Source organism: Pristiophorus japonicus, chromosome 9, assembly GCF_044704955.1.
Source record: "Pristiophorus japonicus isolate sPriJap1 chromosome 9, sPriJap1.hap1, whole genome shotgun sequence".
NCBI lineage: Eukaryota > Metazoa > Chordata > Chondrichthyes > Pristiophoridae > Pristiophorus > Pristiophorus japonicus.
This window is the reverse complement of record NC_091985.1, coordinates 134,383,162-134,408,446: the sequence shown is the minus strand read 5'-3', so window position 1 is coordinate 134,408,446 and position 25,285 is coordinate 134,383,162. Positions and strand designations below refer to the sequence as shown.

The 25,285-nt window shown below is 47.1% G+C and overlaps 1 protein-coding gene across 1 annotated transcript in view; it reads right to left on the bottom strand.

Annotated features, from left to right (window-relative positions):
• hao1 (hydroxyacid oxidase (glycolate oxidase) 1) overlaps positions 1-25,285 on the bottom strand; it is a 116,751-nt gene that overhangs the window by 41,132 nt on the left and 50,334 nt on the right. Inside the window, exon 3 of the mRNA XM_070888781.1 lies at positions 1,984-2,239. Within this exon, the coding sequence (XP_070744882.1) occupies positions 1,984-2,239 (256 nt within the window). The remainder of the gene's footprint in view (positions 1-1,983; positions 2,240-25,285) is intronic.

Below are 25,285 nucleotides of genomic sequence, written 5' to 3'. Positions count from 1 at the left end.
ACCGAGATGAGGAGAAACTTCTTCACCCAGAGAGTGGTGAACCTGTGGAATTCTCTACCACAGAAAGTAGTTGAGGCCAATTCACTAAATATATTCAAAAGGGAGTTAGATGAAGTCCTTACTACTCGGGGGATCAAGGGTTATGGCGAGAAAGCAGGAAGGGGGTACTGAAGTTTCATGTTCAGCCATGAACTCATTGAATGGCGGTGCAGGCTAGAAGGGCTGAATGGCCTGCTCCTGCACCTATTTTCTATGTTTCTATGTTTCTATGTAAAACCAAGCTTCTAAAACAGCAATAGCCAGCATAGTTTCTGACTTGCTCCACTGTCCTACTAGGAAGGTTTGCTGTGTAGCTGGTATTTTGTTCTGCCGCACTGCAAACGATTAAGAGATTTAAATTCCTCCTGCTCTCCTGAAAGTGTTGACTCATGGTGGGTATAATTCCACTGGCGGCAAAAACCCTTCGATACCTCATCCATCTTACGGACGAGATATTAAACCAAGGCCCCATCTTCCCTCTCAAGTGGATGTAAAAGCTCCCATGGCACTATTTCGAAGAAGAGCGGGGGAGTTCTCCCGGTGTCCTGGGCCAATACTTTTACCTCAACCAACATCGCTGAAAAAACAGATTATCTGGTCATTGCTGTTTGTCGGGCCTTGCTGTGTGCAAATTGGCTGCCGCGTTCTCTACATTACAACAATGACGACTCTTTAGAAAGTACTTCATTGAATATAAAGTGCTTTGGGGCATCCTGAGATCATGAAAGACACTATAGAAATGCAAGTCCTTTCCTTTAAATAGCCGTTCTTTATTTGTAAGCCGAGGCAGTGACTATCAGCAGGCCATGAGGGGTATTACAGATGCCCCCATTCAGTCTCCACACACACAGGAGGTGCTGGACAGTGTTACAAAGCAAAAAACCTTAGCTGATTAGTCCAGACTGAGGCCAACTTTAATTGGCCTGCTACAGCTCCAACCAAGATCAGCTATTAGACATGGACCACGGATTGAACCTAAGATCTTAATGATCTTTCTGTTTTCAGTAGCACATAGAACAGGACATTTCGACACAGTGCTGTTGGGGAGACTGCCTTTTAGTGGCTCAGGGGGTAGCACACTCACCTCTGAGTCAGAAGGTGTGGGTTCAAGTCCCACTCCAGGAATTGAGCGCATAAATCTACACTGACACTCCAGTGCAGTACTGAGTACTGAGGAAGTGCTGCACTATCAGTGGTGCCGTCTTTTAGATGAGATGTTAATCCGAGGCCCCGTCTGCTTTCTCAGGTGGACATAAAAGATCCCACGGCACTATTTCGAGGAAGAGCAGGGGTGTTCTCCAGGTGCCCTGGCCAATGTTTAACCCTTAACCAATATCACTAATATTGACTATCTGGTCATAATCCCATTGCTCTTTATGGGTGTTTGCTGTGCGCAAATTGGCTGCCATGTTTCCTACATTGGAACAGTGACTACACTTCAAAAACTGTAAAGCACTTTGGGACGTCCAGAGTTCATGAAAGGTGCTATATAAATGCAAGAATTTATTTCTTTTCAATTAATTTTTCAAAACAGAAATAAATATCTTGATAAAACAGTAAATATAGCATTGATTCATTTGCACAACCACATTTGGGTAAGATTTTCTGTGTGTGCGTGTGACTTATAGTAAATCTGGAACTCGGTTTCAATTTTGATACAAATTCCACACAGATGAAATCTTAGCCCGCTGTGCTAATAAGTGGTAAGTGCTTTCTATTTTGAAAAAAAAATTGTTCTATGTTCTTTAAGCTAAGCATTGCTTCAATGTAAAATCTTACCACAGTACATGGCACTTTATTTATTTATTGCAACAATGAAAAGGGCAAGCTCATTTAGGATATTTCCACCTCTTCTATCTTCAGGGTGGTTTTACCAACACAGTTTTCGGTACCGGAGAGAAAAACACTTTGCATCAGCTTTTGTCTTCAAACGTACTGCGTTACCTGAGGTGAGGAGGCAGTTTGAACTTGTTGCGCATGTCTGCCAAACGTTTCCCCAGGTATGGAGTGTCCACGGTTAAGAAGATTCCTCGGTACCCGGCCTTCTCCGCTCTTTTTACCAGTGATTCGGTGAGCTTCCGATCCTTGTAGATGTATAACTGCAGCCAACGAATTGCAGTGGGCGAGGCCTCAGCCACTTGCTCTATGCTGGAGGTGGCCCAGGTGCTGAGCATCATGCCAGTGCCCTGAGATCTGCAGGCTGTACAGCCCAACAAAGGTGTAAGAAAAAGGCGTTAGCTACAGATTGCAAACGTAACTGTTGATTAGATATTTGCTGCACAACCATTCTAATTAAAAATAGCATACCCATAGTCATGACTCTCTGGGAAGACCACATTTAGAACGTGTGGAGTTTTTGCACACCCTACTTTCAATAGAACATGTCACTCGTTGGGTTTTGTTACTATTTTACCTACGGAACAACTTGGGATAATGTGGATTAAGATGTGCTATTGTGTTAAATTTACCTCACAAGTGATTAACTTCACAGGGCGCTCATGTGTCCGGAATATAAATTAAACTTGGCGAAGGTATATGTCCAAAATGCAACTTCCCACATACCATATCAGTTTGAGACAATTGGCTTTTAAAAAAAAAGCATTGCAGTAAACCTTACCATCGATTATTGTTGGAATGGTTTCATTCATGGGACTCTACCAGGCAGCACCTAAATGGTAGAAAGTTTAATTTTCAGCTCAACTGGCTAATCCCTGGACACAGAGAGCTGGTCTGGCAGGAACATATTGACACACGGGCTATAGTAATCTGGGATAGCTGTCAGATACGGAGGCCCTGGAAATCCAGGATCCCATCTCCAACAGCAGAAGTGTGAAGGAGTGGCACTGCTACATGCCGACACAGAACGAAGCAAACACCATCCCACTCTGGGACACCCGGGTGATTTAAATAATCGGGGCAGGCAGCCTGTGCCTGCAAGACATCTCAAAGACCTGTTCTACTGGCGCAAGTCAGAGCTTTACCCAGCTGTTCTAACGGGGGACCTTCAGGCCCCCCCTGGCCAACGATAATCACCAGAAAAGTATTTCCTTTGTTCCAAATTTCAGAAATCTCAAAGGTAATTGATCCCCAGCTGTATCACTGGCATCTAACAGCGTCCACTGATGGTTCCACCTGTGCTGGCTGAGCTTTTCCCCATTCAACTTATTGTTTCACAACGAAAGTTAGTGAAAAATCTACAACAGTGAACACCTGAAAGTGTCTGCAAAGCAGAGATTTAAGGAACAATTTCTGTTTGGGTCAAAATCCACGGGAGCTGTTTATAACCTTTGCCTGATGCCCAATATTAAATTATTACCCTGATAAACGTTCACTGAAAATATATACTGTGAACTGATTTGAGATTTCTTTTATCACTTTTTTCAAACAGGTTAGATATTTACTATCATGAAGCATCGTAAGCATCACGTCCAAAGCAATCACCTTCATTTTCAGCACAAAATAAGATATTTCCAAATATTCCTCAAAATAGAAGGTTCAAGTTTTTACTTGCAAAGCATCAGCACAGAAAATGAAGTTAGCGACAGCGCATGTCAGGGCCAAAATTCAGGGTCCCGATAAGGCCCGTTACTGCCGTTTTGCGGCGGCCATGCGGCGGAATTGAGTGGCCGCCGCGTTCCAGTCCATTGGCCACCCAGACTCAAATTCAGCATGGGGATTTTTCGGCCTGTCCCCACTTACGCCCCACTGCTGCCGACCGCTGCAAGCACGTCATCAACGTGTGCACCGCCGCTATCCCGCACCTCCATTTCAATCCACCCCAAATTTGCTCAGAAAATTCCACGAGCCGATGAACGGTGCTGACAGCTTTTTCTGTCGGCCCACCTTGTCTTCTCTCTCTCTCTGCCCTGGCGGTGTGGTGGCCATTAAAGGCGAGGGCCGAATGCCGCGGCCACCATCTTATTTTTTTTGCTGCCCGACTTCCATGTCAACCGGACTATTGTTCCCCCGGGTTCGGTTGGGCCGCCAACAGGCAACCTGGCACCCCCTCTTGGGTACCAGGCCATTGGCCTGGCCGAAATCCTCCCCGGTGGCCCAGTGGGCCAAAGCTAAAGAATCCCCAATTCGCTCCCCTTTAACGGAGGGGAGAGAGCATGGTGACGCACAGGCGCCGTGATGTCACCACCTCTCCGCCGCTGAGTGACAGCTGCGGAGACTCGGCCCCGCCCCAACTTCTGCCTCTCAGCATGACTTACCGCCGCACTTCCGCCCTCTACTATGACCGACTTACGGTCCAAAGTTAAAAAATCTTCTAAGTCCTGAAAATGGATCGGACGACCGCCTATTCACTCCCGACGGAAAAATCAGGTAAAAAAATCATAGGTGCGGCAGTTTTCTGGCTTGCCCGAATTTCAGCCCTGTGAACTCTAGTGACTGTTTAAAGATGCCCAATGTCTAGCGAAAGCCGTTTTATCTTTCTTCACTGCAACTTAGATGATCTGTGGAGCAGAAAATATCCTTAATAATGCTTACATTTATGTTAGCATCCTATCAAATCGAAATGCCCCTTCATAAAATGGGTTACTTAACCAGAGTACAATGGCTTTAATCCTGCAGCACAAATTCATTTTGTATACAGCTTCCATAGATGTTGATTTGATTTAGCCCAACAACAGATTACTAAGGCTTTCAAATCCATTTTGGAGGAAAGTAATAGTGCATTTAGGAATTCAAATGTCGGATGCTGATTCAATTTTGACCCTTCTGTGTTTTCCGAATCTTTGAAATTCACATTGTGATGGAAAAGGAGATGCAGGAGTCTAGACGTATTGGTTCTATCACCTATGAAAGCCCATTGATGTAAAGGAGGCTGTGGTAGCCATGAGTGAAAAAGCCGATCTTAAATCCAGCTAGTAAATCCTTGGATTCCAATTACAAAAGATTTGACTGCCATAATTCAGGGCACTATACTTCGTGGAAAGCATTCATGTAATGTTAAAATCGGAAAAAAGTCAGAAAAAATTAAACGTCATACAGATGCAGCGTCCAAGATTCGGAGTTCCGGAATCCGGAATCCAGACCGATTGGTGGCAGGATTGTCCGGAAACCGTAAAATGTTCCGGGATCCGTACCCACTGACCTCGAGGTCTTGCCGCTGCCCCACCTCAGGCCTCGCCTCACTGCCCGTCGCCACACCGCTGCCCGAATCTCGGCCCTCACCTCACATCGTCGCTGCCCGACCTTGGGCCTCAGCTCGCCGCCGCTGCCCTTACCTCGGGGCCTCCTCGCCGGCCCGCCCGAACACCACCTCCACGACGGGGCCGCCCGACCAGCTCCTCTTCGGCGGGGCCCCGCCCGAACACTTTCTCGCCGGCGGGAAGGCCCAAACATCTCCTTGGCGGCTGGGCCCCGCCCAACGACCTCATCGATGGGGCCGGCGACCCAAACAGCTCCTCAGCGAGCATCCCCCCTCCCCTGCCCCCCCCGCCTTTCTGATGTTCTAAAATCCGTAAATACCCGAACCTGGGCTCGGGTGTTTCCAGATTCATGACGTCAGAAAGTCGTTCCAAAGTCTGGAAAAACGCAAAATGCGGAACGGCCTCGGTCCCGGGGGTTCCGGATTCGGGACGCTGCAGCTGTAATACCAACAATAAAAGCCAAGGATATTATGAAGTGCTTGAAAGTATTTATCTGTTTCTGAGCCAGCAAAATCTTCCTACAATCTATCAGCTGTGCTTAGCAAGACAAAAACTTATTAAATATTTGATTGGCACCCCATCCACCACCTTAAACATTCGCTGCCTCCACCACCGGTGCACTGTGACTGCAGCAACTCACCAAGGCTTCATCGGTAGCATCTCCCAAGCCGCGACCATCTAGACGGACAAGGGCAGCAGGCACATTGAGCACCATCACCTTCATGTTCCCCACCAAGTCACACACATTCCTGACTTGGAAATATATCGGCGTTCCTTCATCATCGCTGGGTCAAAATCCTGGAACTCCCTCCCTAACAGCACTGTGGGAGTACCTTCACCACACGGACTGCAGTGGTTGAAGAAGGCAGCTCACCATCAACTTCTCAAAGGGGAGTTAGGGATGGGCAATATATTGCCAGCGACGCCCACATCCCGTGAATGAATTTTTTTAAATACTGAGGAAAAATGATCTGGGGTGAGGACAATTTATTTCCTGTGCTATCCTGGTTGTTCATCTATGAATTGCAACCATTACATCTTTGGCTGTCTTCTCATTTCTGGATCCTTCTGAGAACCATCCACCACATCTCAGTTCTCTGCCACTATAAAAAACCAACACCACGCCCCACCCCCTCCACCTCAGAAGAATCCATTGCTGCCTGAAGATGCGCTCTATATCCTTCTGATCATTATTCAAGGGAATTGCCATCCTGATTTAATGCATTCTGACACCCAACACCCAGTCATACTTGCCACAGATGTCTTTAGATGATCAAGCTGAGGCCTCTAAACATCTGCATTTCCAAGTCCAGAATAATTTAACTTCAATGATTTGTCCACATTTGGAAAACACAGAAATGTCAACATTGAATCACCATGAGCAACCTTCTTCAAACCCATGACCTCTACCACCTAGAAGGACAAGGACAGCAGGAACCTGCAAATTCCCCTCCAGGTCACACGCCATCCCGACTTGGAAATATATCGCCATTCCTTTATCGTCGCTGGGTCAAAATCCTGGAACACCCTCCCTAACAGCGCTGTGGGAGTACCTCACAGACTGCAGTGGTTCAAGGCGACGGCTCATCACCACCTTCTCAAGGACAACTCGGGATCGGCAATAAATGCCGGCCTTGCTAGCAATGCTCATAGTCCAAGAAGGAATAAAGAAAAAAGCAATAAACCTTCCTTGATCAGGCATTTTAAATAACCTTCCAGATGTCACGATCACTTCTTGTTACAAAGTCATTATTGCCTTCTCCCACAGTTCTGTGATTGCCCTTCCCAACACCTCTGGAATGTATGCCCAAACGTTGATATTATTGTACCTAAGACCATGGCTATGTGCTGCTACTCTTGCATATAAGCACAATTTCTCTCTCTCCCTATATATTACGCTCATTCTTTTGACCAGGTTTGAGCAAAACACATAAGATGGGGCATATCTGTGATTTTGCTCAAGCATTTTAATCTGAAATCAAACCTGTGACTGCCCTGACACAATTTCCTCATCTATCAGTATCTTCCTGCACCCTGTGCACTAAAGATTCATTCAAATGCAAATGAGCTAAATTTCATTCAGGAAATGTCATTTTGGGACACAGTATAATTTGAGACTAGACATATGGTAAGTGTACAACAACAACAACTTGTATTTATATAGCGCCTTTAATGTAGTAAAATGTCCCAAAGCGCTTTACAAAGCGTGTTATAAAACAAAAGTTTGCAACTGAGCCACATAAGGTGAAATTAGGGCAGATGACCAAAGCTTCTTAAAGGAGGAAAGAGAGGCAGAGAAGTTTAGGGTGGGATTTCCAGAGCTTAGGGCCCAGGCAACTGAAGGCACAGCCACCAATGGTTGAGCGATTATAATCAGGGATGCTAAAGAGGTCAGAATTAGAGGAGCGCAGATATCTCGTTGGGTTCTGGAGGAGATTACAGAGATAGGGAGGGGCGAGGCCATGGTGGAATTTGAAAACAATTATGAGAATTTTGAAATGGATACGTTGCTTAACCGGGAACCAATGTAGGTCAGCGAGCACAGGGGTGATGGGTGAGCGGGACTTGGTGCGAGTTAGAACACGGGCAGCCGAGTTTTGGATGACCTCAAGTTTGCATAGGTTGGAACATGGGAGGCCAGCCAGGAGTGCATTCGAATAGTCAAGTCTAGAGGTAACAAAGGCATAGATGTGTAGCTTGCGTGTGAGGAAAAAGGTGACTTTAGACTCATGGCCCCCAAAGTTTTCCACCACTGGGGTTTTCCTCGTGTCATGTCGGAGTTTGTTGTAGACTCATTGATAGAGGTTGATACTATGATTAGTCAATAACTCCATTATTGTTTTATCATGCGACTACCAGGATGGTGGAAGGCGAACTCGATGGACCTTGGTCTTTTGTCGTCCAGCAGCTCCTACGTTCTGGTTCAAATTCCTGTCTGTAGTAGAAGTGACTATACTCCAGGGTGGGTCCTCAATGTCTGGAGTCAGAAGGGCCACCTACCACATATCTACTGGATCCAGAAGCAGACAGTTGTACAAACTAAACTGTGAACACCACAGGATTTCTTCAAAGGCTGAAATTATTTTTAAATACTGTTTACATGCTTCGGAAGGTTCAAAGCAGATTTCATCCTTTATTCTTGTCCTCCATGACTTGTTCGTGTCTTTGTAGCTCTCTAGCTATTATCTTTGGAGTAAAAATAAATGTTGTCTTACCAACAGTCACTTTATACTAAAATTACATCTCATCCAAAAAAAAAAGATGTAGGACCGAAAGTAGCGGTCTCACTGTATCCACTTCGAGGTACGAAGTGCCTCGAAAAAGCCGGTTTTCAGGACGCGATGTGCATGGGCTGGGAACCAGCTTTTCCAATCTGTCAAAATTTCTTCTGACGGAATCTAAGCATCCCCGGGAGAAGGACATCCGCGGGGCAGAGATTGAGCTATTTGGTAAAAGCAGGCATATAGTTTATTTTTACCAGTGTAACACTTTTAAATCATAAAAAAATTAAATTTAATCATTCATGTTTATATTAAAAACCCTGTCCATTAAGGTAAGTTTATTTTTAACCCTATTAAAAAAACATTTTTAAAAAATCCAAAAAATGTATATTTTTTCTAAAACATTTAATTACATTTAATTTCAATTAATTTTAAATATGTGAGGTGTTTTTTTCAATTTATTATGCTGTGTTTCTTGTTTTAGCAGGGTTTTCTCGTTGATAGCAATAGATCCCATTATTATCAATGAGAATACTAGCTAATGATTGGTGGTCCAGGCCCATGTGACCTCAGCATTTCCGTACATCCGGGGAAGTTATCTTCCCGTACGCTGCGCAGTGAATGAAGGCCTCTGACCGGAATCCTATGTTCCACCGGGATTAACAGGTATTTGCGTAAAGAATGTTCGGGTTGGAGGTGTTTGTCGGAAGGAAGCCTCCAATCGCAATTTTCCCCCTGTAGTATATCCCGCAGAAACCTCCTCTGCTCACATATATCCTTCAATTTCAACAGTAGATTCCATTCTTTGCAAACAAAAACAATCTTTGTTCTCACAACTTTCGGCAGCAGAGACGGCACCTGCCACACGGACCATTGAGATGATGTGTGCTGCTTGTTATGGCCAAAGACCCATAATTGCGCTATCTTTATTAAAATTTTTATCAAGAAGTCATTTGCAGTTGATTTCTGTGTAAATTTATAATCATTGTAAATTAAACTAGGAATTTCGGACTGTAGAGGCCTGGAGGTGACCAGTGTAGCACAGGTGGCTGGTCCCAGAGTTGAATAATGCTATGGTGGGATGTTTCTGCTAGTTTAGCGCCCAGGGTCCCAGGGAAATCTGGACAGAATCAGCCAACCAGCGCAAAAGATCGGGGATTTTAAGACACAGGTGTGTTATGCCCCAAACCATTTGCACTTGTGTATTCTGTGACCTTTTACGTTGGTTTAAGATTCAATTCGCCCGAATCAGACCCCGCCCACAAAACTGGCCATGTCCCCAGGTCGACATTGCGAGATTCTGCCGACTGCACTGGTTCAGGAAGGCTCTTCACATTGTGTTCATTATCTTAGGTGCACAGGGACCAATAGGCACGTTTTTAAAGTGTTTTCATATCAATAAATCTTTAATTTACTAAGAAACTGACTAGTGTTCACCAATAAAACGAACAAATGGTTCGGTATTTTTTTTTATAAGTCATTTTCAGTGATTTTAAATTGGATACTCACAGGTGGAGGAATGGACACTCTTATTAAAATTGATATTTTTGGTGATAAACCCATTTTCAGCTGTATTAATAAAACTGCACCAGGTTACCACACTGAAATACATTGTGGAATACTTTAATGGAATGAAAAGCATCTGCTAATGATCGCCCCCCCACAACCCCCCCACAGAAGCGGAGCAGAGCTACAATGAGGCATGCGGCCACCCACAACAGACAATTGGGGTGCAGCGTTTCCGATGCCTGGGCCTCTCTAGAGGCTCCCTTCAATATTCCCCTCAACGGGTCTCGGAATTCATTGTGGTGTGCTGCATGCTGTACATCATGAGGGACCAGGCGTTGCCAGTGGGGACTGCATGCTCACCTCAGGAGGAGGAGGACAACGAAGAGGAGCCTGGCGAGGTCCCCATTGGATAGCCACCCCATCCATGGGGAGGCAGCGTGGAGATACTGCCGGACCAAGTGCCGCACGTCGGCAGCTCATAATGGGCCAGTTCCCTTGAATGAAGGAAGGTGAGGGATGGAGCTAATACTGGCCCCGCTATGTTCCACCATAAAGGCTCATCTCCGGTGAACTTTGGAATGATACACAAGATGCCAATGGCATACGGCCAAAGTCAAATTGTATTGCAACAAACTAACAAACACTTCCCCCCCCCCCCCGCACCAACAAAAAACAAACAATATACAACGTCCTGTTGCAATGCACTCAACCACAATGAAGTGCAGCAGTTTGCTTAACTATATACAGGTCTGATTAACAATTTTCAGTGCATGTCCCCAATGTGGTGCTATTCCTTAATCAGACTTGGCCCGACCCTGCCCCCCTAATCTTGATCTCCCGCCCACGCCTGCTGCTCCTTCTCAATGAGGCCTCAGTGCCTACAGCAAGGTTGCTTGAGGACTGCTGTGTGTGTGTGGGCCAGACAGTATAGACAGCCTACGAGAACACCCTGGACCAGCTCTGGGCCTGGAAGGTCCGGGAGCGGACCACTCTGCCTCAGCATCGGCAACAGCAGTCTGTGATAGCTCGGGTGTGGACCGTGTTAGGTGCGAGGTCTGAGTGGCAGTGGTGGGAGCCGGAATGGTGTCATCTTGAGGTAGGACAGCACCTTCCATTTCCTGGCGACCACGACCACTCACGCGGGGCTGGACCTCAGCATCCAGAGCACGATGCATGACCACAACTTGTTGGCCTGCTTCAGCACCGTCACTTCCCCGTTGGACAGTGGGGAACACAGAGAGGGAGTCAGCAGTCGGTGACCACATGACATCACCAAGCTGGAGTGTGACTTGGGCCAGTGATGCGATTACTGTGATGCATCACCCATGGCATGCGCCATCCCCTCTGGGTCTCCACTGGCACTGCTGGAGCCCATCTGCCTCTGTGAGCAGCCAAGGATGGGCTCGCTGGAGTCCTCAGATGCACGTGCAGTGCGTGAGGCAGCCCCCGCCACACTCTCAGCAAGTGCGTCTATGCTCTGGGGGACCCTACCCAATGCATCAATGAGCACGCAGTGCAGTGCCGTGTCCTCCCTTGACAGCAATCGAGTCCAGGTCCACATGTGCCTGTCCCTGAGCAGGATTACTGGGTCGACTCACCCTCCGGGGAGTTGGGCATTGCTGTAGGCCACTGGGGCCAGGCGCCTCAGAGTCATCAAACCCCTCAAAATGACCTTCCTCTTCTAATGTCATGTCCCCACACGGTGGGACTGATGGGGTCTCACGCTCAGGGAGCACACTGTCGTCCCCTCCCTCGTCTTGGCCCCCGTGCCCAGAGGTCGATGGCTGTGCTTCTGGCTGGTCACCTGTAAGCACAAAGCAACAGACCTGTGGTTAGCAAAAGGGGAGGGGGCAGGCAGATGATAGGAAACATAGAAACATAGAAACATAGAAAATAGGTGCAGGAGTAGGCCATTCGGCCCTTCGAGCCTGCACCACCATTCAATAAGACCATGACTGATCATTCCCTCAGTATCCCTTTCCTGCTTTCCCTCCATACCCCTTGAACCCTTTAGCTGTAATTGGATGTCATTGGACGTGTATATGTAAAGGGACTAGGCCACTTGATATTAGGGGTCAAGGAAGTCACATAAATCGGTAACATACCGTCACTACCCGAAGGGAGCTCGACCTTGCCGCCGGCCACCACCGAACTGGGGTGCCCATGAGGGCCAACACTCACTGCTCGACCTCGGTCAGCTCCTGCACATCAGGCTGTCCGCCTCGGGTCCGATGCTGCTCCCTCCGATTATGCGCTAACTTTGCCTGCAATAAGAGCAAGAAGAAGGGTTGAGTAAGTGTGCAGCTCCTCTTGTGCCACATGTGCTTCCCATAGTGGAATAGCTGCCACTGTGTGGAAGTGCAAATGCGTTTCAGTTCAATCTGTGTGGCTGGTGACTGAGGATGTGGAAAAACTGGGAGGAGGTGAGAGGCAGGTAGCATAGCGGCTCAGGGCTTGGACAACGCATATCAACAGTGGATGCGCAGGACATGGCTGGTGAAGTGAGCTTGCAGCTTTCAGGTGGTTTCACCACCCCACACCATGGCCTGGAACACCTAGAGAAGGGGCAGCTCCATCAAAGACTAAACATTGTGTGAGACAGTGATCTTGCAACCATGGCAGGGGTTCATAAATGTAAAGGGTACTCACCCTCACGACCCTCTTGCAGCTTTGGATGGCAGTTCTAGCCACCATGTCTGCTGCTAACACCTCCAGCGCTAACTCCCTCCATATCCTTCTGATCACCCTTGGCATGGGCCTCCTTCCTCGCACAAGATGCAGTGCAGGCCACCTCCTCTCTATGGCCTGAACTAACGCCTCAGCAACTGTTGCAGAGAAGCAGCGTGCTCTCTGTCTTCCCTCCTGCTACGCCATGTCTTCCACTGTGAGCAAAGTGGGACGGTACATCTGCGCAAATGAAATCGCTGAGCCCTAAAGTTTCCCCTGTGCCCGGGACGATTCAAACACGTCAGCGCACGCGCAAAATGTAGAGCTTTTTTAATGCCGTGATTTTTGGCTGGGGCGGCCAAGCACAAGTGTGCAATGTCTGATTTAGCATCCCCGATCATTGAACCTCACTTTCTGCCGAATTTTACAGACGGGGGGCACAAACCTTTTCCAGGCGTCATCTGGACTGCCCTGTCGTCATTAACGCCTCGAAATCTCAAAAGCCTAAAATCGAGCCCCATATTCCTACAAGAGTGGAACTTCTTACGAGTCAGTTATTTTGGAGAGGTCATTGTGGTACAGAACTTAGAGCCCAGAGCGGCTGCTATTTTTGTGAAATGGAATCAAATGAAAAAAAGGAAGTGGTAAGATCTGAATTTGAACCACAAGTACAAAGTTAACGGTGAAATCAGACTGAATTAGCAAAAGGATAGTGTGCCATCAGCATAATCTACAAAGAACAATGGGAGCCGGTCTTGAAACAGAAAGAATAGCAGAGATTTCAGACTGGACATGAAGCAGTTGCCTACGTACGAACATAGAAACAAGAAGCTGCGATTCTGCACCTCGAGTCTGTTCTGCCATTTAATGAGATCATGGCTGATCTGTATTTTAACTCCATTAATGTAGTAAAGCACCTTGGGGTATTTTACTATATTAAAGGCGCAATATAAATGCCAGTTGTTGTGGAGATGCAGGATATTTGGGAGCAATTCCAGTGAGCAGCACTGATGTTCCTCAGTCTGACTATACTGCATTTGATGACTCTTTGATCACATGCACCTCCATCAAAGCTTTGCGCTGACCCAAGCCAATATTAAATAATGGGCCAGACTTTGCTGACACAATAACAAAGAGGCTAATGGTTCTCGCTGTTATTTATGCACAAATGGTACAGCAACTTCAGACGAGGAGCAGAGACGCGGTTAAATGCGAATATCAAAAGGTTGCTGTCTGAGTTTCTCCATTCCGCTGTTAGCTTTGCAAAAATCATCATCATTATCATAGGCAGTCCCTCGGAATCGAGGAAGACTTGCTTCCACTCTTAGCATGAGCTCTTAGGTGACTGTACAGTCCAATACGAGAACCACAGTCTCTGCCACAGTTTGCGAAAATAGCATTTAGTTGTCTACCTCCCCACTGAAATGCATTGAATGGTGTGAAGCTGCTGTACTTATGGGGTAGATACAAACTATACTCACGACAGAAAGTTAAGCCTGGTCATTTCAAGCCCAATTAATCTTGTAACAATGTGCTAAGTGTTAGTTACTGCCAGTCAACCTCTCTGGCACTGAAAATTAACCATCTCAAGTGTGGAGTCTCATTCCTTCAGGTATTAATTGTTGTTGGAGGTTTTAAAAATGTCAGATTTAAAAAAGAATATAAAAAAATTTAGGGCTAGACTTTCCACTAGGTGGCTAAGGCCCAAAAAAATGGGCCTTGTTCCAGCGATGTGGGACGTCTTGCCCGTGCAGATCGCCGGCACAAGACCCATTTTTTTTTTTAGATTTTCCACTCGGCCTTACCCTGGTGATGTCAAATGGGCAATCTGATTTTTCGGCGATCTCACGATCGCACAAAAAAGCAGAAGTCAAACGGAAGTAATTGAAAAAAAAAGCTTCCCTCGCAACGCTATTGTGCGCATGTGTGGGGTGTTTTTTTTTGGGTTAATTTTTTTTGCTGCGTTTGGAGAGTTCATGGGTCATCGCACATGCTCAGAAGCACAGGGAGGGTTGGAGAGAGCGGGAAAGAGAGAAGGAGAGAGAAGGAGAGAAGCAGTGAGGAAAATATCCAATAAAGTTTGACAAATCTATTAAATTTATTTAATAAATTTGATTGAAGTGATAGCTAGTAATAGCTAGTATAGGAGGTATTATCCTTTTTCTATTGGCTATCTATTTTCTATTATATATCATCTATGGCGATGCCAATGCAAGCACAAAAGCAAAGGGAGAGGGAGAGGTGAAGGGCAAAAGCTTTTAGTGAGGAGACCAAAGAGGCCCTTGTTAATGTGGTATCAACGAGGTGGGAGGACTTGACACGGGGTGGGCATAGGAAACCTCCACCCTGTGCATATAGGCGAATTTGGCTGGAGATTGCCGATGTCGTTACACCGGCATTGAATGAGGTGCAGACGGCTGACCAGTGCCGCAAGAGATGGAACAACCTGCTGGCAGCTGCCAGTGTAAGTTAGATTATATATTCTATATTTAAAACATATTTAAAAGTCATATTTAAAATCACACATATGTATTATTTACTTGATGTTTATAAATTATGATGCATTATTTACTTGATGTTTATAAATTGTAATTAGATTCCTCAATGTCATTTATGTATAATATAAAATAATTAAATTAAAAATTACATTTATTCTCCCTAACACTAAGTTGAATCTTATAGTAGTAAAAATTATTCATATGCATGACAATGTTATGTAATAATTGAACATTTTAAATGTGTCAGTCTTCCATGTTTATTGTCAAGTACATTAGCTTATGCCGTGCAATGTTAAATTTTCATTTACAGAAAAAGCTAAGCATCAACCGCACGGAGCAAAGGAGGACGGGTGGCGGCTCCGCAACGGTGCACATTCCCACTCCATACGAGGAGCTTGCGGTGGCCTTGGTGGGGCCTGAAAGCCGTTCAGTCACGACCCGTGGTGTGGTCGAGCCCACCCTTCAGTCTTGTGAGTAATGTGAACTGTGCAATGTGTCAAACATTATTAAATACATATGAAAAATGTCATTGTTACGCATGTAATGTAATGCAATTATAATTAAATAATTTCGATGTAGTCTTGATCTACGAATGAGGCCATGTTAACCCTGATGAACCCTTATGCATATGGGGTTTTGAAAAGTATTGCAATGTTTTGTGTTATTGAAATATTGAAATATTGTTATTGATATTGATATTGAAATTTTGATATATATTGATATGTATTGTCATGAGTTGTTTAGAAATTTCATTCATCTTTCCAAGGTGAAGTATCCATTGAGCATAGTGAGGTAGTGGGGACATCCGCAAATATAGACCCCTCCAACAGTTCGCAGGAGGAAGGGACGGAGGAGGAGGAGGACGTGTCAACGTATTCCATCAGTTTACTTGAGGCGGAGCAAGAGGAGGAGGAGGAGCAGGAGGAGCAGGAGGAGGAGGATGATGAGATTTCTTTTGTGGGGGGGGAACAACCTTCGGCCATCTCGACTGAGATGGAAGAGGCACAGGGACCAAGCAGGTGGCGACGCCAAGGCGCGTCATTTTGCTGACCCCATGGAGGTCCGGTCAGCGTGGTGAGCAATCGCCTACCATGGAGAGCCAGACAGAGAGCTTAATATCCCTGTGCAGGGCGACGATCGCGATTGGTCGCGACCTTATCCAGGGTTTTGCGGGATTCTCTGCGCACTGAAGCCAGTTTCCAGCATCCTGGAATGAGTTCTGCACGAACTTCTCCAACTGGTCTTCCGAGCAGGCACAGACTGCAAGGGAGACCTTGGAGGCCATTCGGCAGCAGACAGCCACAACCAATGCCCTACGGCATGCGTTGCTGGCTGGACACGGCGCTGCACCCCAAGGTGTCGTGTCTGCTCGCAGCGAAACCCCGAGCACGCAAGCGAGTACGGAGGACACAGTTCCTCCAGACTCGGAAGTGGAGCTTCAGGCTTCCACTTCCGCTCCTTCACCTCCACCACGGCAGGAAGTCTTGCCGTCCAACGCTGCACGAAGTCTTGGTGTAGGTCTGCGTAGACCAAAACGGACAGGTGGGGTTCAAACACGGGGTGGGACTGGACCTGGAGGGAAACGTGGCCGCAGGTAGGGAGGGGGGCGTTTTTTCACTTGTTCTATTGTTCTTGTTCTTGTATTTGTTAGTTGTTATTTGTTAATTGTTCCTTGTTTTGTTAATTGTTAAGATTTTGTGTATTTGAGTTGGTGCGGGGGTTTGGGGGGAGGGAGTTGGAGGGATAGTTTATCAAATTTTTTTCTCATATTTGTTAATAAAAAACATTATTTTATTCAATAAATTGTGTGTCTTCTCTCTTAGTTACATTAGTTATCAACTATACAGTTGTTAATCCATATTTGTTTATTATTTTAATATACAAGTACTGTAGTAACAACGTCACTATGTAAAAGCTATTTAATGAATTCAATATTTACCAAAAATATTGCAATAATACCTATTTATATTCCCTGTCCCAATATTCTGAGTCCAACTAACTCACAACTAATGCTCCACCCTTCCTCTGAAGTCAAAATCGTGTCCGTTGTACCCATTTTCCTTCTCTTAGACCCAGAAAAAGCAACTATTTCTCAGCACTCTTTTGGGCCTTACATCAGCCCAGCGAAGTGCATGCTAGGTGCTGAAACTTGGGATGGGCCTTGTGTGGGCTATAATTTCAGTGATCTTCTCAGCGATCAAAGTTGAAACTTAGCCACCTGTTTTTGGGGCGATATTTTTGGTCTAGTTTCCACTTTTTGCTCAAAATGGGTGATAGAGGTCCGTTTTGGGCCATATATGGGCCATAGATGGGCGATGTGAATTGGAAGATCTAGCCCTTACTTTTCTTTTCTGTCCCTTTTCTCTCTCTCTCTTAATCCAATCTTTCTTTCGCTCTCTTTATTTCTCTTTCTGTACCTGATTGAATTCACAAACTCTCGAATTTACACTTCCTGTTCAGTCCATGCGCTGTTAATCTCACAATGCTTCTGTTAAGCTCATAATAAAGTAATGTAACTGAGTACTGTAGATATGGGTAAGTGTGACCTTAGCTCCTTAATTCAAACTCCAGAGTGTTGGGGAACAGCATGGGAGGCCTGCTTATATACAGTGCTCCCAAGGGATGCTGGGATCCCTTGGGACTCCAACAGGTATGCTCTCTGGTGGTGGTATGATACAGGTTATCTAGGGTTGCATACATAACAGCATCAATATGATTGATTTCCCTGTTCACTCAGGTCCAAGATGCACGGTTTCCCTCGCTCGCACTTTCACCACTTGCCACGCACAAAATGTAAAAACCTAAACGCGCAAAGGGCATGTCTAACTAACGACAGGCACCGTTAGATACCCTGCCACAACAAAACCCAGGCCAAGGATATTAGTGAGCAGAGTACGAATTTTGAAGATGATTGTGTTACTCCTGATCTTTTGACTCCAGCAGCTTGTCTCAAGACACTCTTGATATTAAATGCAATGGACATCACGCGATTTGTTTGACTCAAAAATGTTGGCTAGTCTGGCCAAAAGAAGCAACAACTCAGGATCAAATTCAAAGAAAAAGAAACAGTCCAAAATAACTGATATTTGTTTAAAAAAAAATAACTTATTGTGGTGAAATTAAAGTACATTGGAATTTTTACATTTTTGCTTATCTTTGAAATTGTAAATGACTGCAGAAAAGTCTACAGGTGTTTGAAAGGAAAATTCCCCTCTGTTCTCGTACCTATAATGTTATAATTTTGAACGGTACACATGTTTAAGATAATTGGCAAAAGAGCCAGAGGTGAGATGAGGAGAATTGTTTCTACGCAGCGAGTTATGATGATCTGGAATACATTGCCTGAAAGGGTGGAGGAAGCAAATTCAGTAGTAACTTTTAAAAGGGAATTGGATAATTACTTGAAGGGGAGAAAATTGCAGGACTAGAGGCAAAGAGCATGGGAGTGGGTCTAATTGGATAGCTCTTTCAACGAGCTGGCACATGCACGATGGGCCGAATGGCCTCCGTCTGAGCTGTAAGATTCTAGGATCAGGCAGACTCAATTGTATATAGTGTTACACTGCCACCTTGTGGTTTACTGAGAGTGTCACAGTTAGGACCACTTTTATATTTACAATAATAAGGGGTCGAAATCCAGCTGCTACCGCCCGAGTGAGGCGGCATCAGGACGTGAATGGCTGGCCGCTGGCATTATGCCTGATGGGAAATTCGGTTGTCCTTCAGTGGTCGTTCTTGCTATTGAGGGAATGCAGCGAAAGTTCACCAGACTGATTCCCGGGATGACAGGACTGACATATGAGGAGAGACTGGATTGACTGGGCCTGTATTCACTGGAGTTTGGAAGGATGAGAGAGGATCTCATAGAAACATATAAAATTCTGACAGGACTGGACAGGTTAGATGCAGGAAGAATGTTCCCGATGTTGGGGAAGTCCAGAACTAGGGGACACAGTCTAAGGATAAGGGGTAAGCCATTTAAGACTGAGATGAGGAGAAACTCCTTCACTTAGAGAGTTGTTAACCTGTGGAATTCCCTGCCACAGAGAGTTGATGATGTCAGTTCATTGGATATATTCAAGAGGGAGTTAGATTTGGCACTTACGGCTAAAGGGATCAAGGGGTATGGAGAGAAAGCAGGAAAGGGGTACTGAGGTGAATGATCAGCCATGATCTCAATGAATGGTGGTGCAGGCTCGAAGGGCTGAATGGCCTACTCCTGCACCTATTTTCTATGTCTATGTTTCTATGTTTCAAGGGCGTAAAGATTTGCCGTCCTGCCGACTACTGCCATGGAAATCATGACGTCAGTATGCCACCTTGCCGCTGGTCTCGGCAAATTCACTTTTGCCGCCTCACTTACCGGCTGGCAGTGATGACGCCTGAAAACGTTGGTGTGCACAAGGCGGGGAAACGAATCCGGGGGCGTTATTTAATGGGAGTTGCAGCCAGCCCACAGGGTTCGCGGTCCGTGCTGCGATGGCTGCCCGTACAGTTTGAAGATGCTGGCGCCCTGTGGCTACTGACGCCTAAGCTTCAGTACTAGCACCTCGGAGATTTTGATGCCTCCACCATCAGATGCATTTGGAGGCAGTGATCGGACACCATGTCGTCCTGCAGCAATGACTTCAAAGGCGCTGGCTGCAGAGACAGCTTCGGGCAAATGTGGATCCTCTCCAGAGGAGAGACACCAGACGACGGGGCAGGAGGCTGTACAGTCACAGCATTTACCGCATTATTCTTACCCTGAGATGTCCAAGGACCAGTGCCTCAGAAGGCTGAGGTTCCGCAAGGATGTGGTCACCGAGCTCTGCCACCTCCTGCAGACATACCGGTGGCAGCTGACATCGGCACCAGGACCTCGCTGTCAGTGGCAGTGAAAGTGACGGCAGCACTCAACTTCTATGGTACCGGCTCCTTCCAGTCTCCTGTGGGAGCTATATGCAATATCTCGCAGCGTGCAGTATATTGCTGCATTCGCCAGGTTAACAACGCTCTTGACAGCAAATGAATGGACTCGATCAGGTCCAGGGAAGACCCGGATGAGCGCACCCGTGGCTTCACCAGGATTCAGGAGGTTATCGATTGTACTCATCTGGCATTGCAGGCCCCGCCTCACCTGGCCAGCCTCTTCACCTGGCCATCTGCTGAAGACACTGTGCCCCACCCTCCAAGCCTCCGTGCATACAAACGGCAACACAAGAGTGTGACAAATTAAACACATTTTTATTGACAGAAAACACCATAGTGTGCTGTAAAGAAGCAGTAAAGGACGCCATCATCCACAGCAAACAATAATTTAAACCAGTCCCCTTGAAACATTATCACCCACATCCATGTGCAACTATTCACATTACTTCATCATGGAACAAGGACAGCATCTCTGGCCAGCATCATACAATTCTTTATTGGCTCATCCAATTGCAACTATTTACATTACTTCACATTCGAGCAAGGTCACCATTTCTGGCTATTAGCACATACAACTTTACCGGCTCTTTCTCGGTGCTTTCCCACCCCTTCCCTCTCCCCCTTCCCAGGCCGACTGCTCTTCCTCAATGGGGTGTCAGTGCCTGCAGCAAGGCTGGTAGAAGGTCGCTGTGTTGGTGCCACTACCACAGCTGATGGCCTAGTAGTATGTTCCGCACCACCTCCGTCCCTGGAAGTGCCGGCTGTGGACTGCATCACCTCAGCATGGGCGGCACCACTGTGTGGTGGATGGATTGCAGAGAGCGGCAGGGGCAAGGGCGGAATGATGTCGTCCTGAGAGAGGACATCATGTTCCAACAGGCTCGACACAGTGCTATTCCCCCATGGCAGAGCCTCAGCATCTGGAGCTATCTGGCTGAGCACAGATTGCTGCCGTGTTTCGCCAACATTCGTTCCCCGTGCAACTGATGGGGCCCCAGACACAATGGCAGCAGTCAGTGCCTGCGTGGATTCAAGTTGGCTCTGCATCAGGGCAGACTGTGAGTGCAGCACACCACAGAGCTGATTGATGCCACCATGCACTGGCGACATGACAGTCTGCAGGCCTATCATAGCGTTGGCCTGGTGCTCAATGGCTACTGCCACATCAGTCATAGCCCATGTCACCATGTCTGGAACCCCATAGTCACTTGAAGCATCCAACATCCATTGGTATCTTTCAAGGATCGGCTTGATGGGTTGCTGAGACATAAATACAATCGTTGAGGCGACCTCCACCACACTCAAAGCAAGTGCATCGACACTCTCGGGCACCTTGACAAAACACCCAGCAGATCGCTGTGCATCTACAATGACTGTCTGTCAAGATCCTCAAAGTCGGCCTGGTCATCAGTGTACTGCTGAGCATCACTCAGGCATGCACTCACCCTTCGGGGAGCTGGCCCCCTGATCTCCCCTCCCCCGTGGCATTGCTGCAGGCCACTGGGTCCCGGAGAATCACCCACCTCCATCTCCTCGACCACGCCTTCCGACAAAAAGCTGCTGGCCCTGCTCTGTGAGGACTCTGAATTGTCGGTCACATCCAGAGAGGTGTCTTCCACCACCTCGTCCTCTCCACCATCACCCACAGTGAAAGGCTGATGTGCAGGCCCCTGGCCATCTGTGTCATCGTCTGAAAGCACAAAGCCAGAGAAGAGTGGTTAGCTGCAGGTGAGGGGGCCAGGAGCGAGAAACGCATTCGAGAATGCCAGTCTCTGAAGGATTGTGGTGTCAGGCCTAAGTGTCCTGGTGGATGCTGCAAAGGAGCTCAACATACCGTCACTGTCCCAAGGAGGGCCAGCCACCACCATGCCACCCACTTGAATGGCCATCAGGGCCGAGACATGTTCCTCGAATGGAGTTAGGACCTGCAGGTCAGAGGCCCCTCCTCCGGTCCGCATCTGCTCCCTGCGGTTGTGGTCAAACTTGTCCTGTGAGATGAAAGAGAACGTTTGAGTTCGAGCCCTTCTATCAGTGTGTCCCAAGTGCCTTACATAGCTTAGTACATGTAACTGTATGAGAGTCTTCACAGTTAGATATAACTTCCATTCGCTGTGTGTAAGTGTTGCTGTGGCAATGCTTGAATTCGTGGGACAAGACCTAACAGTAACAGGGAGGCTCCCGACGCATATGAAGATTGAGGAGTCAGCTATTGTGTATGGAGAAAGAGTTAGACTGAACACTGTGAGCTCAAAGTAAAGTGTGACAGTCTTTTATTGCAGGTCTCCAGAGCTGTGAAGCCTGCTTAAATACCTATGCTCCCAAGGAATTATGGGATCCCTTGGGACTCCAGAAGATGGGCCCTCTGGTGGTTTTACAGAGTAAATACAAGTCCACATATATAACAACACACCCTCTCAAAGTCAATAGTGTAACTATTTACAATGTGAGTCAATCCGGGGCCCTTCTTGCCCTGGTTGATTGTCTCGGTGTGAAAGCTGGTGTTGCTGAATCATTTGTTGGGCCCTCATTGGGCTGCTGTACAGCTGGCCTTGCTGGGCTGCCTGGTGTGTTGGGTCCTGCTGGGCTGCTGTGGATGATGGGTTCTGCTTTGTGGTCAACCGTGGTGCCGGTTGCCACTGGTGTATATGTTGGGGGATCAAAAAAGGTAGGGTCCAAGGTGGGTTGCTCAGGATAGTCCATGAATCTGAGTTTGATTTGGTCCAAATGTTTCTGGTGAATGAGTCCATTTGAAAGTTTGACCCGAAGCACCCAGCTCCCCTCTTTGGCCACGACAGTGCCGGGAAGCCATTTGGGACCTTGTCCATAACTTAATACAAATACTGGATCATTGATTTCAATCTCGTGTGACACATTTGCGCTATCATGATATGCACTTTGTTGAAGCCGCTTGCTCTCTACCTGTTCATGTAGATCAGGGTGAACTAACGAGAGCCTTGTCTTAAGTGCTCTTTTCATGAGCAGTTCAGCAGGTGGGATCCCAGTGAGTGAGTGGGGTCTCGTGCGGTAGCTAAGCAGGACTCGGGATAGGTGAGTCTGCAGTGAGCCTTCAGTTACCCTCTTCAAGTCTTGCTTGATGATTTGCACTGCTCTTTCTGCCTGACCATTGGACGCTGGTTTAAATGGGGCAGATGTGATATGTTTGATCCCGTTACGGGCCATGAATTCTTTGAACTCAGCACTGGTAAAACATGGCCCGTTGTCGCTCACCAAGACATCGGGTAAGCCGTGTGTGGCAAACATGGCCCGCAGGCTTTCAGTAGTAGCAGCAGACGTGCTAGCTGACATTATCTCACATTCAATCCACTTGGAGTACGCGTCTACAACCACAAGGAACATTTTACCCAAGAACAGGCCTGCATAGTCGACGTGTACCCTAGACCACGATTTGGAGGGCCAAGACCATAAACTTAGCGGTGCCTCCCTGGGTGCATTGCTTAACTGTGAGCATGTATTACATCTGTGAACGCAGGACTCTAAGTCCACATCGATACCGGGCCACCACACGTGGGATCTGGCTATCGCTTTCATCATTACGATGCCTGGGTGGGTACTGTGAAAGTCATTGATGAAGGTGTCTCTGCCCTTCTTGGGGACCACTACTCGATTGCCGCACAGAAGGCAGTCTGCCTGTATAGACATTTCATCTTTGCGCCGCTGGAACGGCTTTATCTCTTCCTGCATTTCCACTGGGACACTGGACCAGCTCCTGTGAAGCACACAGCTTTTGACTAGAGATAATAAGGGGTCCTGGCTTCTCCAAGTTTTGATCTACCGTGCAGTGACGGGTGATTGCTCACTCTCAAATGCTTCCATAACCATGGCTAGATCTGCGGGCTGCACCATTTCCACCCCCATGGTGGGAAATGGCAGCCTACTGAGAGCATCGGTGCAGTTTTCTGTGCCTGGCCTGTGGCGGATGGCGTAGTTGTATGCGAACAACATGAGCGCCCATCTCTGGATGCAGGCCGATGCGTTGGTATTTATCCCTTTACTCTCGGAAAACAGGGATATAAGTGGCTTATGGTCAGTTTCCAATTCGAATTTTAGCCCAAACAAGTATTGATGCATTTTCTTTATCCCATAAACACACGCTAACGCTTCTTTCTCATCATGCTGTAGGCTCGCTCAGCCTTAGACTGACTCCTGGATGCATAAGCAACCAGTTGCAGTTTCCCGAAATCATTAGCTTGTTGTAATACACACCCGATGCCATATGACGACGCATCACATGCTAGTACCAAATGCTTACATGGATCATACAACACAAGCAATTTGTTTGAGCATAACAATTTTCTCGCTTTTACAAAGGCATTTTCTTGGCTTTTGCCCCAAACCCATTCGTCCTCTTCTCGTAGTAAAACATGTAGTGGTTCTAGCAGGGTGCTGAGACCCGGTAAGAAGTTACCAAAGTAGTTCAAGAGTCCCAGAAACAACTGCAGCTCCGTCACGTTCTGTGGCCTCGGTGCATTCTCGATTGCCTCTGTCTTCGCGTTAGCCTGATGCCGTCCGCCGCAATCCTCCTTCCCAAGAACTCCACTTCAAGCACCAGGAAAATGCACTTCGAGCGTTTTAACCTGAGCCCCATGCGGTTGAGTCGACTAAGAACCTCCTCCAGGTTCTGCAGGTGCTCGACTGTGTTCCGACCTGTGACCAAGATGTCGCCCTGGAAGACCACGGTGTGCGGGACCGACTTCAGTAAACTTTCCATGTTTCTCTGGAATATCGCTGCCACTGATCGGATTCCAAATGGGCATCTGTTATAAACAAAAAGACCTTTGTGCATGTTGCTGCAGGTGAGGGCCTTCTATCCAGTCAGATCCAGCTTCGTGAACATCTTTCCTCCCGGCAGCGTTGCAAAGAGGTCGTCGGCCTTTGGTAGTGGGTATTGGTCCTGCAGGGAGAAACAATTGATAGTTACTTTGTAATCGCCACAAATTCTGACGGTACCGTCTCCCTTGAGGACTGGGACAATAGGACTGGCCCACTCGCTGAACTCGATCGGTGAAATGATGCCCTCTCTTTGCAGCTGGTCTAGCTCGATCTCTACCCTTTCTCTCATCATGTGCGGTACTGCTCTCGCAATGTGATGGATGGGTCGTGCCCCGGAATTAGGTGGATCTGCACTTTTGCTCCTTGGAATTTCCCGATGCTTGGTTCGAACAGCGAAGGAAATTTGTTTAAGATCTGGGCACACGAAGTGTCATCAGCACGCAATAGCGCTCGGACGTCATCCCAGTTCCAGCGTATCTTTCCCAGCCAGCTC